The sequence below is a fragment of the Mangifera indica genome, chromosome 2 (genome assembly GCF_011075055.1).
Source record: "Mangifera indica cultivar Alphonso chromosome 2, CATAS_Mindica_2.1, whole genome shotgun sequence".
Taxonomy (NCBI): Eukaryota; Viridiplantae; Streptophyta; class Magnoliopsida; order Sapindales; family Anacardiaceae; genus Mangifera; species Mangifera indica.
In genome coordinates this window covers 14,221,293-14,236,616 of record NC_058138.1, presented here as the reverse complement: position 1 = coordinate 14,236,616, position 15,324 = coordinate 14,221,293, and the positions used below count along the sequence as shown (strand labels likewise).

General features: G+C 29.0%; 1 protein-coding gene across 1 annotated transcript; it reads left to right on the top strand.

Annotated features, from left to right (window-relative positions):
- Positions 1–9,277: 9,277 nt before the first annotated feature.
- LOC123208572 lies at positions 9,278–9,775 on the top strand. Its single transcript, XM_044626108.1, has one exon. The coding sequence runs from the start codon at positions 9,278–9,280 to the stop codon at positions 9,773–9,775; it is 498 nt and encodes a 165-aa protein (XP_044482043.1).
- The last annotated feature ends 5,549 nt before the right edge of the window (positions 9,776–15,324 follow it).

Here is a 15,324-nt window from a genome sequence, read left to right as displayed (position 1 = left end):
ATTATCAACAGGAAATGTTATGAATAGAAAACGCTGTTGGGTGGTGAAGTTTGGTTGCATTATGGTCTGTTGCGCTGGTCTGCTTCTGCTAAATCTAATCTCCTGGCCTTGTCATCTCCTTCTGCAGCCTCTTTCAATTTGTCTTTTTATGGTCCAGCCTGGTGCCATCTTTCTCTGACTTCCCCTCCTTGTTTGGCTTCCTGCAGCCTTCTGCTTAACCCTGATAGTTCTCTCTGGCCTGTCTTGCAGCTGGCTTGGCTTTTCTCCTGCAAAGTCTTGCTGCAACCTGAAGTGAATTCTAGCCTGCTGAATATAGGTGTTGTCAGGGAATTTTCTTCTCTTCATTCTGCCTTGGCTGTTCTGCTGAATCTTGTTGCAAAGATATTCTGGGTTTTCTGCTTTTCTGGTACCTGCTATTGAGTTTGATTTTCAAAAATGCTCTCTCTAAAAGTGATCTTTGTAGCCTGGACCTTTTTCTACGAATCTGTTGTCCTCTGAAATTGCTGCATTTTGGGCTGTCTATTTTTGTCAAGGCTACTATTTTTGTGCTGCAGAGTTGTCACCTCTCACTCCAGCCTTGTTCCTTTAGTCTCTCTCCATTCTCAGGTTACAACTTCAGATTCCTTGTTGAGATGGGACCTTCCTTGCATGTGCTGCCCCTGCTTCAGCTTCAACAATTCTGCCCAGCTCTTGAAAATTGCTCCTTGGACTGGCTCGCTCCACACAAAAATTAAATGGTTTTTGTCTGTTTGTTTGACCAGGCCTGTCATTATATGTGGATAGGTATTATTCTAGTTTTTGTTAGTTCTGTCTCTTGAATTTTTTCTTTGTAGGAGTTTAGAAAGACTTTCAAGAGATAATTCTTCCGGATTTTGTCTCTTGTCTACTCTTAGTTTTGTGTAGTATCTTATAACTTTGTCCGAGTCTTTGGCTAACCTTTTCTTTTTATAAAGGTTAAGTTGAATTTAAATTGTCTTCGAATACCCTTTTTTTTAAGCCTCGCTTGTTTTTTTCATACCATACGTACTTATTAAAAAAAAAATACATTAAATCAACCATATAATTATCAATAATTAGTAACTAATTTTAACTTTAATTTAACCCAAAGAAGAAAAAAAAAACTATAAACCAAATTTAACCACGGATTCTAGTGTCTACTTAATTATTTTATATATAGCTTAGGTCAATCTTGTATTTAGCCAAAATAAATTACTTTCTTTGCTGCCAATGGCCAAAAAAAAAAAAGATACATGGAAAGAAAACAAAATTTACGAGCTCTAAGCTAGCTAAAATGGCAGATTTGAGAAGATATTATTATGTTTTGAGGAAGACTCTAAACAAGTCTCCGAAATGTGCCAGCATGGGAGAAAAAAATCTGCCTGGAAGTGGGTTCAATTCCATGGAAAAAATTACTGGAAGCCAACCTGTTTATATATGAATTTGATCGTGCTGTTGAATGGAATAATTCGGCAGCTGAAGAAGAAGCTTTCAGAAAAGCGAAGCTTCGTTATTGGTCAGAGATGAATGGCGAACCATGTGAAATTCCTCTTCCATATCCGGATATGTGCATTGATAAAATTGATTGGTGCACTGAAATGGCATTCATGAGAAAGGATCAGGCTTCTGGAGGAGAAAATTAGAGCTTGCTTCAAGACTTGAAAGCTGAAATCTTCTCAAGCTTCAAAACTTCTAAGAAATAGATTTTAGGAATGGTGGTACGTTTTTTATTCTTAACATGATTTTTTTTTTTTTTTAAATGTATTTGGAAAAAATAAAGAATAACTTTTTCAAAGTCATAGTATTGCCCCTTATCTTAGTTTCTGTGTTTTTCCAGAATTTTATATAATCTCATTTTATCAATCCAACTTATGTAATCTCCGGTGATTCTCACCATCAATCTCATCATCATCATCATCTTCAAGCCGAAGCAGCATTCCAAGTGGGTTTAGTTAAGACTTGTGCTTGAGACGTGTGTGGATGTTCTTCAACCCAAAGCACGCCTCTCTCGCCAATGACCCATAAGCTCTACAACTATTACCCTTCAATCTCTTCACACAATCTCTCACCCGTGATGCCTCCAATCTACAGCATTGCAAGTCACCTATCGAGCGTAATTTTTTTCATTTTAATTTCTTTAGTCTGAATTTTTTTTTAATTTACTGTTTATCTCTCTATAAAACAAGTTTGAAATACAAGTCTGAAATGAGTACGAATCGAAAATGAACAATAAAATTATCAAACCAGTCAAACACGAACATATGATTGAACGAGCTCGGTGAGCCCAAACCAAACCCAAGCCGTGCTCAGTTTAAAACGAGTCGAGCCCTGTTTGAGCTCAATTCGGCTCGTCTTTGTCTTTAGGATATATCATTTATATATTTAATTATATAGTAAAATAACATAATTATATAAAGATATATCATTTATATACTTAGTTATATATTAAAAAATATAGAGTAAAATTGTATGCGTATTTTTATGGCATTTTGCCATAAAAAAAATTACTTAATTTACATTTGTGGTTGAATTGAAGATAACAACTTGATTCTCTCATTAATAAGTTATGATTGGATGTATATTATTGCAAAAGCAAATAAAGATTTAGTAATTAATAATTAATTTTTATTATAGAAATTATGTTCAATTATTAAAAGCATGCATGCTTACTGTAATTACACCACAATATTTGCGATTACATTCCAAATAAAATAAACAAAATTATCTTTCTTTGTTTTCTCCAATATATTAAGTTAATTACATTTACAAATTACATCAATTGAATTATGGCATTAGCTAAATATCCATGGGATATTTTGTTGGCTGCCATTAACAATATATATAATAAAAAATTATTAAGTATATAATAAAAAATAGTTATTTTACTCTTTAGTATCCAATTATCTGGAATATTAAAAATAAATAAAATGGTTGGGCAAACACAGTTGTCCTTGCCATTTAAATAATAAAGAAACTAAATAAAAAAGCATTTTTAATTTTCTCCTATATCTCAAATTAATCCTACAGTTTTTGTTGATTTTAATTTATCAACTAATTCTTTCAGAAACATTTTTATGGACACAAAATCAGAATATCAAATTAAATATGAAAGAATAAAAACATCAAATAAGATAAGAAGGATTTTCAACAAACATTTCTCTTTGAATTTATATAAATTCTCAAGTCATGGAAAAAATTATTTTACTATGTGACATAAATTTGAACAAGGGAGTTAATTTGTGTGAGTAATTCTACCCATCACACTTACATGTCGAAACTGAAAATGCTTGCTAATGAATGCATGAATTTTGTGGAATTATAAAGATGATAATTAATTTATAGATGTAATAAGAAGTTTTATTAACAATACTACATGTATGGTTTTCGTTTGTTTTTATTTTACGATATTTTTCTGATCTACAAAATTTCTACTCTACGTACTTCTGACTGAGTTTCAGTTATAAAACAAGCAATCAAATGCTAATTAGTGGTTAGACAACATTTTAAATGTTTCATATTTGACATTGAATAGCAAAAATAAAAAAGCTCTTTAGTTCGAGATAACAAATAAATATCTATTAAAATAAATCTATTCAAGATCTTCTATAAATATTTTTTTTATTTTGCTTCTAGAAATATATATCTTTACTTTCATAACCACGATATATTTTATCATGAATTTTTTTTTTTTGTCAAATTGAAATAAAAACAAACTGTTAGGATCTTACTAGGATTAAGAATCCTACTTTTTCTGAGTTGAATATAACTTCTTCTCAATAAGTCATATAAATATAGAAAATCATATAAGAAAAATGATATGGTCAAACAGAGGCTTACATGAAGGCACAAATACTTTAGATATGTTTTGTCATAGTGTGTTCTTCAATATACTTAAGATTGTTTCAATAGTTTGGCCTAAAAGGAGGGTTTGAACCTCTACCATATTCCATTCGTAGCAACCCTCATGACTTAGGAATATTGATAATGGCAAGTGAAAGATGGTGCAGGAAAGTTTTCGACAACAAGTCATCCAAAGATTCATAAAATGACCTAGAACCACCTTATTCTACAGCGTCTAATAAGCTCGCTTTAAAGTTGACACAATATGACCAAAACAAATACAATTCTTAAACCTAAACTAGCTACATAAACAAAATTTTTAACATTGTTCAATAAGTGCACAATCTCACCTCAGTAGTGCATACCTCATCAGAAAGGCATATCTTTAAAAGAAAATTTATAATAAAAAAGGAAATCTTAAGGCTAGGGGTGGGTACAAACCAAGCCAAGGTCCAACACCCTTGTTTCAAGTTCAGCTCTAATAGAAAATAGTCAAACTCAAGTTCAACATAAGTTCATTAAGTCAAATTAAAGGTGACTCAAGTTTGATTCTAATAAAAAATGATCTAGTTCTATTTAACTTGATTTGACTGAAATACATAAAGATTATGTGATGATAGAGAGATCTGGTTTATTTTGTTGAATGATCTAAATCATTTTAGGAGTGTGTAGATTTGAACATTACGCTATTTAACATATATTACAATTATGTTTGATGTTGTTTGGTGAATGAATGCATTGACTGTTATGGATGTTGGATCTCATAATGGTTGTAGTTTGGTAAAATAGATCAGATGTCGCTCTTAATTTGAGGAACATATCATCTTTAAATGATATAGGGCAATTTAAGTTTATTCTGAGCCAAAAAGTATACCGAACAATAAATTTGGAGTTTAGGAAAAATAATAAAATTGTAGATTTGTAAAAACAGATGTGACAAAACACTCATTATAAGGATAAGAATAGTCACTTCAAATTTGATAATCAGGTTTATAGTCATTACAATGGAATGCTTGCCCCACAAATAGGAATGGTCTTTCTATGAGTGTAGAATAGATCGCTATAGAATGTCTATTTCAAGGACTGAAATGGTCATTCTATATTAACTTAGTTAAATTAAATCCCAAAATAAGGAACGATTGTTCTTTTGACTAGAATGTTTGTTCCAATCAATTGTTCAACAAGAGGAAAACAAGTTCAAGATAAGAAGAATAGAATGGTCCTTCCAAGTTTAGAACACCTGTCCAAAAGCTTAAAGGAACATCAAGGGACTGTATGTCCATTATTAATTATATAGTGTCTTTAAGTTTTGTGTGATAAAGGGAATAAGAAATAAATGTATAAGCCACAAGAAAATAAGAAATGTTGGCTTAAGCAAAAGAGTGATGTAAAAGCAAAGTACAAGTCATGAGTTGACTAATGTTGGCTTGAGCATACACAAGAATTGCATGCAAACATACACAGTTTTAGCATAAGATGAGTTAGTTGTGTGCATATACATGTTTTCTAAAAAAGAGTCGAAGTGTTAAGTTTTATGAGAGACTTAGTCTTACAGTTGTATGCATGTGGGACGAGATACCATGAGTTAGGAATGATTTATGAAACCCCATTAAAACATGTTTTTCTCATAAGTTTTTAGTATGTTTTCATGAAAGCTACAATGAATAAGGCGCTTGTGAGATTTTTCAAGCACATGTTTGTAATAAAGCACACACATAATAAGGTGTTATGATTAACAATCTACTAATGTTTGTCTATATAAAAAAGGTGACTACAATAGTTTATATTTACTCATATGGCTACGATACCCAATCTCTTCCCTAGTCTAGTGCAATTGACTTAAATAGTTATAGTTTTTCAATGCTTTATAAAATACTTTCACGAGTCTAACAATGATTTACAACATGCATTGGATCTCATATCATCATAGTTATGGATAACTGATTATATCATAGATGATAAGTTTATGAGTTAAGTTATGTAAAACAATAAAGAAAACGTAAAGAAAGAGAACAAAAATGTCAACTTATATGTCTTAGTCTTAAAGATATGATAAATCTCCGCCTGACAACAACCCCTTGAAAGCAAAAAATTCCCAAAGTTTTTGAAGTTCTTGCACTCCAAGAACTGAAAACAATTGTTACACAAATTTCACTTGAATGTGATTTCTTCTTATAAATCTTATAAATATGAATGATTATCTAAAAGAAATGATATGATCTAACAAAAACTCACATAAAAACACAAATATCTTCCGAATATTTTGCCATAGTATATTTAACTATATACATTTAAGGTAATAATTACACCATAGAATTTACTGGAAAAAATTAATTATACCATAAACATATATATTTAAATCATTAAATCGTACCATATTAAAAATCATACATCTTATTTATTTTCTTTTCTCTTAGTTTTTGTTTGTCTCATATCACAGTGTAATAGTGACCAGAATCTCTTTATATTATAATTATTATTACATTAATTCATCTTATAAAAAATTCAAAGTTATGCATATTAATTGACAAAGGAAAATCATATTAAGATTTTTATAAAAAGTGATATAGAGAAAGAAAAATAAATAAATAAATAAAATGGATATATATGATGATCATTCGGATCATGAAATCTTCGTCTAATTACCCGTCAAGCATGATTTCACTCTTTTTTTTTAATTTTTTTGGAAGGTTCCACAGTTCTCTCCTTCTTTCTAAAAAGATGTGAAAATCTAGAATTTTTCAAATAGTTAACATAATAATTTTCAAATAATAAAATGACTTGGAACAAAAGTAAAGCCATAGTCCTTCTTGGAGAAGAATATACACTGGTCAAAAAGCAAAGGCATCCCAACTTTTCTACATTATTTCAAAGACTTGAAATGTGATGTTAACATCCACATTTTTTCATTGAGCACTTTGTGATGATAGATTTCTATAGAAGTTAAAACCCATTTTGTAATAGCCCAAAATTCCAAGATTGTGAATTTTTTTTATATAACTTTTCAAAAAAAAAATAAATGGAACCGATTTAAAGAAAATTTTTAGTTTAAAGGATTCAAAATAAATAAATTTTTAGTTTTAAGATAATTTTATATATTTTAAATATATAAAATAAATATATAAATAATAAGTCATCTTCTTTAATTTAAAATCACCTATTTAAAAATGATTATAATCATCTATATAAAACTAAAATAATTATTAAAGCTTTTATAATGTGAATTTTCTTTGAAGTTTCCAAAGACTTAGTCTTATAATCAAACCATCCATCTAAATTAATTTTATTGTTCAACTCAACTTAGTTTCTACAAGTTAAAATTAATTTCTTCCATACCAAAGTGTTCTTATAATTACACTAGTGATATCATAACTTAATACGTGTTTTTCGTGCAACTATTTATATCATTTGAAAAAATGAAAAGAGAAAAAATCATCATTTAAAGTAATATAATATAAGGTGGATTTAGTAGAAATTATTTAATTTAGATTTTAAGATTAATGGATTAAATAATCAATTATGACATTATTTTGTTAATTTGTGTCATAAGGTCGTATTTGTCAATTATGACAATATATATTATATCTCATACTATTATTGTCAGAGATAACTGTCTATATCTTAAACGATTAGTTTATGAGTTATGGGATATAGAGTAACAAGATATTCGAAACATGAAGAAAAAGAAGAAGATATATCTCCATGTGGCAACAACCCCTTCGAAGCATAAAATTCCCAAAGTTCTTGCACTTCAAGAAATGGAAGCAATTGTTACATAATATCTTCCATGCCGCAGAATTTCTATTTGAGGGTTACTTCTTCATAAATCTGAGGTATCAAAACAAGAATCAAACGTTAATCAATTATTAGACGATATTTTAAATGTTTTCTATCCGACATTAACTAACAAAAATAGGAAAGTTTTTTAGTTCGAGATAGCAAACAAATTTCCGCTAAAAAAGAAACATGTCAAGATATTTTATAAACTTCAAATTATAAGAATTGTTACATTAGTTTATCTTATGTAAACTTCAAATTTGTATGTGTTGATTTATGACAGAAAATGACATCAAGATCTTCTTCTTCAAAACAAAAAAAAAAAAGAAAATCTAGAATTTACTAAAATAGTAACATAATATTATTCACAAGTCACCCAAATTTTCAAAGCAACTTCATTTTCAGAGCGGTGGAAACACTGGTCAAAAAGCAAAGGCGTCCCATCTTTAATATATAATTTCAAAGTCTTGAAAAGTGATGTTGATATTCACATTTACTCGTTTTGCATAATTAGTTTGAGGATAGATTTCTGTACAAGTTAAAACCCATTTTGTAAATACCCAACAATTCCAAAATTGTAAATATTTTTATTTAAAAAATAAATAAATATAATCAAATTTAACCTAATCTTTAATTTCAATGGGTTTAAGGCAATTTCCCTTGAGGTTTTCTCAAATAAAATTTATCTTCTACCCTCATTTCCCAATTTATTTTAGTTTCACAGTCAGATATTTTTGTGGACTCGGGTGCAGCCGCGCAACAAAATTTCTTCCACAATATTCATTATTGCTATAAGACTGGAATAGTTTTTAAAGCTTCTAAAATAAAACATATGAATTTCTTTGAAGTTTCCAAAGCCTTAGTCTAATAATCAAATCTTGCGGCTAAACTTGACTATTCAACTCAACCTTGTTTCCACAAATTAATTTATTTTTTTAATTTTTATTATTACACCAACAATAATTTTAGGTTTTAAATATTTATGGATACCCTTTGGGTATGAAAAATGAGTGTTATGATACTTTTTTTAGACTCGAAAAATTATTAATATAATATATTCAAAATATCTAAATAATTTTTAAATTTTCATACTAATACTTTTTAGATTTGATTGTTTCTTAATTAATCTTTTATATTTTTTTATATATAATTTGATCTCTATATATTGGATCTCTAAGTTCGTCGCTATCATTATATTACATGTATATCGCGTAAATATTTATAACAAAAATCTTCGTAACAAAGATATTTAATATCTCATTTCTTTGTAACCCATAATATTAATTGATATTACAAGAATAAATTAAATACACCCAAAGAGGGCATAATTGTCACTTTATGGTAATTAAAATTTTCACTTTTTTCCATTAAGACACAATTTTATACTAAACCCAAAAAAGATAAAATTTGGATTGGATTAGGTTAATATTAAAATATTTAAATTTGATTTAGATTTTGATATAATCCTTTTTCAAATCAGATTAAAATTTCAGGTCTATGATATAAAATACTAAGTAAGTCTATTTGTAAGCTTCAAATGTTTCTTATGCTATTGCAAGAGAAAGGCGGCTCAAAAACAGAAAACAGTACACAAAACACTGTTTTCTGTCATATATATTTCGATCAATAGCTTGTCTTGCAATCACTCATTTACAGAAAAAATATGGCAGCTGTAAGTAATGGCTACAATTCTTGGAGAAGAAAATCCCACAGAAGGTCAGAAAATCGAGCTCCCAGTGTGCCAAACTGGGAGAAAAAATTCTGCTGGGAAGTAGGTTCTGTCCCATGGAAGAAGATTGTGGAATCAAAGAAACATATTAATATTTTCGATCGTGTTATCAACTGGAATGATTCAGCCTGTGAAGACGCTTTCGAGAAGGCGAAGCTTCGATATTGGCTCAAGATCACTGGCCAGCCGCAGACAATATGTCTTCCAAATCCGGATATGTTTATTGATAAAAACATCGATTGGAATGCTAAAAGTGATCCTGAAATTTTGCGGGGCTTGGAAGAAGACGATGAAGAGGAGGAAGAGAAAGAGAAGGAGAATGTGAACGTAGTGAATAGCTTTGATGTTCCATTGCATCTGATCAAGCCTACAGGCTGGGATTTGTATGAACCCAAGTGTCATTTATTGACGGGAATGCTGGTGGGAGAGTGATCAATGGTGTTCTCCGGAAACCCGAATTTAGGTTCATGAAAGTTCATATGGAAGCAAATTAACGTTGCTCTGAAAATCTTTTTTTTTTTTTTTGAAACTCTGTCTAAATTCACTAGACCCATAAATATACTTAAAGATAGATTATAATGTAACATATAGTTAATTAATATTATTGCATCATTTATTTTTCACTCGTGTTATCTTATAAGTGGATTCGGGGTTAAATCAATTATTATAATTTAACCGATGTATATCAATTATAACCCATTTTTTCAGTTGGTATCGAGCTCATGATAAAGTTACACCTCGAACATTATCACTTTAAAGAAACTAACTAAAATTATCATACCAAATCTACACTATATATGCATTAGCTTAGGGTGACATGATAGAATTTTTATTTGCTCTGTTAAGCTAAATTTTACACCACATGCTTAAAAGGAAAAAAGTTAAACAATGAATAGTAACGTTGTCAAGTCAAAACTTTTTTAGTGGATGGCTTCTTCGAAGGAGCTTTCTACTTGCCATACAAGTAAGTATTTCTAGAATTTTCGAACCTAAAAAGCGATTTTTTTTAAAAAAAATTCAAAGAATCATCATCTTATTCTGCTTTGTTTATAAGTGGACCTTATCCCCTTCCATGGCAAGCTAAAATTATCATAATGTGACAATTTTAATTTTCTTTTAAGGAGTAGTGAAGTTCCTAAAATTTGATGAAATAGTTAAAAATCTATATTTTTAAAGGTCAAATGACTATTTTGCATTTAAGATTTGGTGTAATCCTAATTTTTTATTTGTTAACTATTAAAAATTCAAATACTCATCTATCTACTAAATTTTATTATCATTACTAAGGGTAAAATTGTTATTTATTAAAATATTTTAAGAAATTAAAAATTTATCACCTTTATCCTATAAATTTAAAAATATGATAAATTTCTTTTTATTTAAGATTTAAAAAATTAATATTTTCCCTTAGAATTTTTCCAGTTATCACTATTCGTGATCGCAAATGGTGTTTGTCCAATATCTTCAATAAAAAAATACTAAAAATTTAGTCTCTTTTATAAGAAAATATAAAATTTTGATTCTTTCAATACATAATTTGAGAATTTAATTCCTTGAAAAAAATACAAATTACAGTCTATTTAATAAAATAATAATAATTTGATACCTTCGATTCTCCCTTCAAATAAAAAACTGTTTCGAGATATAGTACCTCCTCAACGATCTTCTAAATGGGTTGTTCCCTGTTGGAGAAATGTTTCATATGATGAAAGATACGCCAAAGGCAAATGAGAAAAGAAAATTTCTAGAATATTCAGCATTTATCTTGCATTGCTAGATGTCATGAGGGGATTAAAATGTTTGAGCCATTTTTATCACACAAACATTTACAATCCTTCTTACCACTAATGTTACCAGACCCATGATAACTCAAAATAACTTAGAATAAGGACTACAAATATGTTGTAAAAGAAGACAAAATGAAGATAGAGATAGATATATTATCACTATGCTTGTTTACTTTGTGTGTATATCATCATCCCATCATCATCATTCCATCATCATGGAAAAATCCTTAAAATCAATTATTTTGTTTATTGTCATTGTCAACTTTACTAATAATCTTTTCACACCCGGCCATATTACATTTACTGCCCAAACTCTTCAACACTTCAAGGAGTTTCTTTGTCATTATCAATCCATTAATGTCAAGTTCGTAATTGAAGAATGTATCCTTCAAGTTTGTGATTATTTTCTTCAAATTGACACTCTTAATATTAAGTTTGACAAAGTTGTTGAAATCAATGAAGCAATTGCTATTAGAATTGGTTTCCCTCATCATCTTATGCCTCTAGTCGAAGTTAGCAAGATGATAGAAATAATCAACTCATTAAACAATGTCATGTGATGATAGTGTCCAGAGATTGTGATCCGTTAGAAGATTATACAGAACCAATAATATGGGAGAAAGGATTGATGTTTTCCCATAGGACAAGGATGGGGATTCTCCATCATCCCCATTGTGGGGATGGGGCTACTTTCATCTAAAGGTGATGGGGATGATATTTTTAATTGATAAATGCTAAGGTCAACAAGAAACTATTTAACAAGGCCCATATAGATTTCTTTGTATTTATGGGCCATAGCCCAATCACATTTTTAGATGACAAATAGGAAATTTTTCTAAGATTTAAAAAGATATAATAATGTTTTATTGTTGAAATTCTGTACTCGAATCAAAGTGAAAATTTTTAAAATTCGAGAATGACATGTGAATTATAGCTGTTTTGCATTTTAATTAAAATTATAATAATAAAAATATAAATTACGTGATTTTTATTTTTACGAATACTTTTAGGGATAAAATTGGAAATGTGAGTGATATTAAATTCATCCTGTAAAGTTGAGTGATTCATAAAGAAACAAGTTCCCCCATTACCTTGACTTGTGTCTGACGTGGCCATCACGTGATGGCCTCACGCACTAATCCTACGTGGCACGCGGAAAAAAGTGTAGGTTTTGGCTGCAGCGATTTCGAGGCGCTTAAGGGGCAAAATTGGAAACCGAAAAAAGATGGGGTTGCAGCGTGGTCCTCTAGCAAATTAGATGAGCTGTCGATGCGAAGATGCTGACACGTGGCATCTCGTGGTCCCCGTCTAGCTGGATCCCTTATTACTTACCGACACGGGAGCGTTTGAATTTAGCAACGTGCGTCAACCTTGCTCGAAAGTGAGCTGTATTGCTTTAGAAACCGTACGCACTCGTGCGAACGATAAGACAGTATAAGTCTCGGCTCGTAACTTTAAAAAAATATGAGAATTTGGTATTTTATCGCGGTATTTTCCATGCACGTGTTTGGTAGTTACCAGCTGGATTTTGAATTTTGTGTCGTTGTTTTTTCAAATTCATACAAGACCTTACCATTATTGATGTCCACATTTAGAATAGGAAGTTTTATGCACAGTAATCGAATTGTATGTTAAAATTTTAATTTTATATATTAAATATGGTATAATATAATATAATTTCTATAAAATAAAATAATAAATATATTAGCATTTTAAAAAATATTATAAGCATTTATAATAATTTAAAATTTTTTATATACTCTTTTATTACATTATTATTTTTTTAAAAAAATATATCAATTTTTATCAATAATATTTGTCATATGATACATATAACTATGATTCTATGTATAAAAGTGTCACTATGATTCCATTTAACCATATATCCACGTAGCAAGATATGGGTTAGCTCCCTGTTAATGTCAGACGAACACTGCAATGTCAATATCACCACCCGCATCGCACAATTACGATGATTGCAATTGAGAAACGTAATAGTTACTCTGATACTAAATTATATGAATTTTGAAATAACTTTACCTTAAAAGTTAGTTATTGAGATTGAAAAATTCAATATCATATAAACCTCATATTAGAATTTATACTTTTTAATGTAAGATTCAAATCTGATACCTTACACCTAAGATTTTAATAAAGAGAGTATGAATTCAAATATCTTTCTACCATATTTCAAAATTAAATTATCAACTTATCTCATATAGTATAAGATCAACTATTGTAAAGACTTTCTTGCCCTTATATATAATATAATGAGCAAATACTCAATATTTAATTTTAAAAAGAAAAACCAACTTAGGCAGATAATTACTTTTCCCAGAACTTGCACTGAAATTTGACAAAAACTTTCACCAAAGCATGAAAGCCCGAAAATGTCAATAAAATTCAAAGAAAATGAACTTTAGGGTCGCTGAATATTTTCAAAAATGTGAAAGAGAGGTCACAGTCAAAGATCAATAAAGTCCGCAAAAGGGAGAGAATCAGACGAATTGATTTGATTTGATCAGCTGATGATCATCAAATTGGGTTGATTTTGCAATATTTTATGCCAACTCAACTCACAGCATTCAATTATTTTCAGCTGTACATGTCTACAAGTGGAGCCAAACCAAAAATGATGGCAACAACTTGAATTTTAAAGCCCTTTTCGACATTAACATCTGTATAGATTTTTGCATATTTATTGTTCGCCTTTGGTCGGCATATTCATGATAAGTTGCTTGTATTTTTAATAATTTTAAAAAACACATAATGATAATAATAATAATAATGTAGAAAACTATATGCTTTCTACGTTCATAACTCAACCCACTAGATATGATAATTTCAATCTAAATTTAGGGTCTCTAATTATAATTTCTAATAGAGAGAGAATTTTTTAATAGATACAAAAAAAGAAACATAGACTAAAAATATCTTCGTAATTAAAGAGGGAATGAAAAATATCTCCATAATTAGGGACAACAATATATGTGTCTTGTCTTACCGCCGTTCCTATCCTCGTCAAATTATATTAATATATTTATTTAAAATATTAACATATTCTTATAGTTTTAGATTATTTATGTTTTTATAAATTTATTTATATTTTTGTTGATATATGTTATTTGAAATATTTGAAATAATAGATTAGTTTTAATTTTAGTTAATTTTATTATTTAATATATTTATATTGTATTTAGAAGGTATATGTAAGAGATTTTTTTTTACATGAACGGTCACAAGGAAGATATTTTTCTTAACAAAAGGGGATAAAGAATTTTTATCGTCTTTATAACGAGAACAAACTAGAGATAGAAATGAAAATTGAGATCCCCACATTGCCCTCTCCCATTGCCATCCCTACAACCCACAATAGTTTTTTACAACTAAAGCATATGTTATACATTTTTCTTTCTTCTTATGATCAAATAGCTCAAGGTTATTCTAAAATTAATGCACTGCAAGTTGTTGATACATTACTTAACTATATATGTATAAAGCAACAAAAATGCAAACATAACAAAATTAGGTTAGGGATTTTGGGAGTATTAGTGTTGTATTAATTAATTAATTAATTAGGGCATAGTATAAAATTTTGATTTATTGAATATTTATATATACAGGCTAGTTCACATGATTATCATAAGAATTTGTCGCTAGCTTCTACTTTAGTTGATGGTATAATAAAGCGTCACTTTACATCCCAAAAATGCAATGCTTTGATTGGCCATTGCATTAAGTCATTGATGCTCTTTAAAATATATATCATACAAAATATACTTGAAAATGACCCTGTTGGTTCGAATATTAAGTATATTACTTTTGAAATTTATATTTTGAAAAAGATTGATTATACGTTAATGAGATATTTTAAAAATCTACGATAAAAATATCTAAAAATCTTTCTTAATATTTTAAAAAAATGTGAGTATTATTCAAACTAAACAATTTCATATGTGTGTGTATATATAACCCGTTTTAAAAATATCATACTAAATTATAACAACATAGATTAAATCGTAATATAGTATGATTATAAGTAAATTGTTATTCAATTCCACGAACTTACGAGTTTGGGTTGAGTTTCTCAAACTTTTTCTCATCCAGTTTAGTCCTTAAGAATCGAGTAAATAATCTGTAATTTTCTTTCTTGAATTAAGTTTGACTCTATAAATATCTCAAATTCGAATCTTA

Coding starts and splice junctions, on each gene's coding strand:
- LOC123208572 (XM_044626108.1), top strand. CDS start 9,278: ATGGCAGCTGTAAGTAATGGCTACAATTCTTGGAGAAGAAAATCCCAC.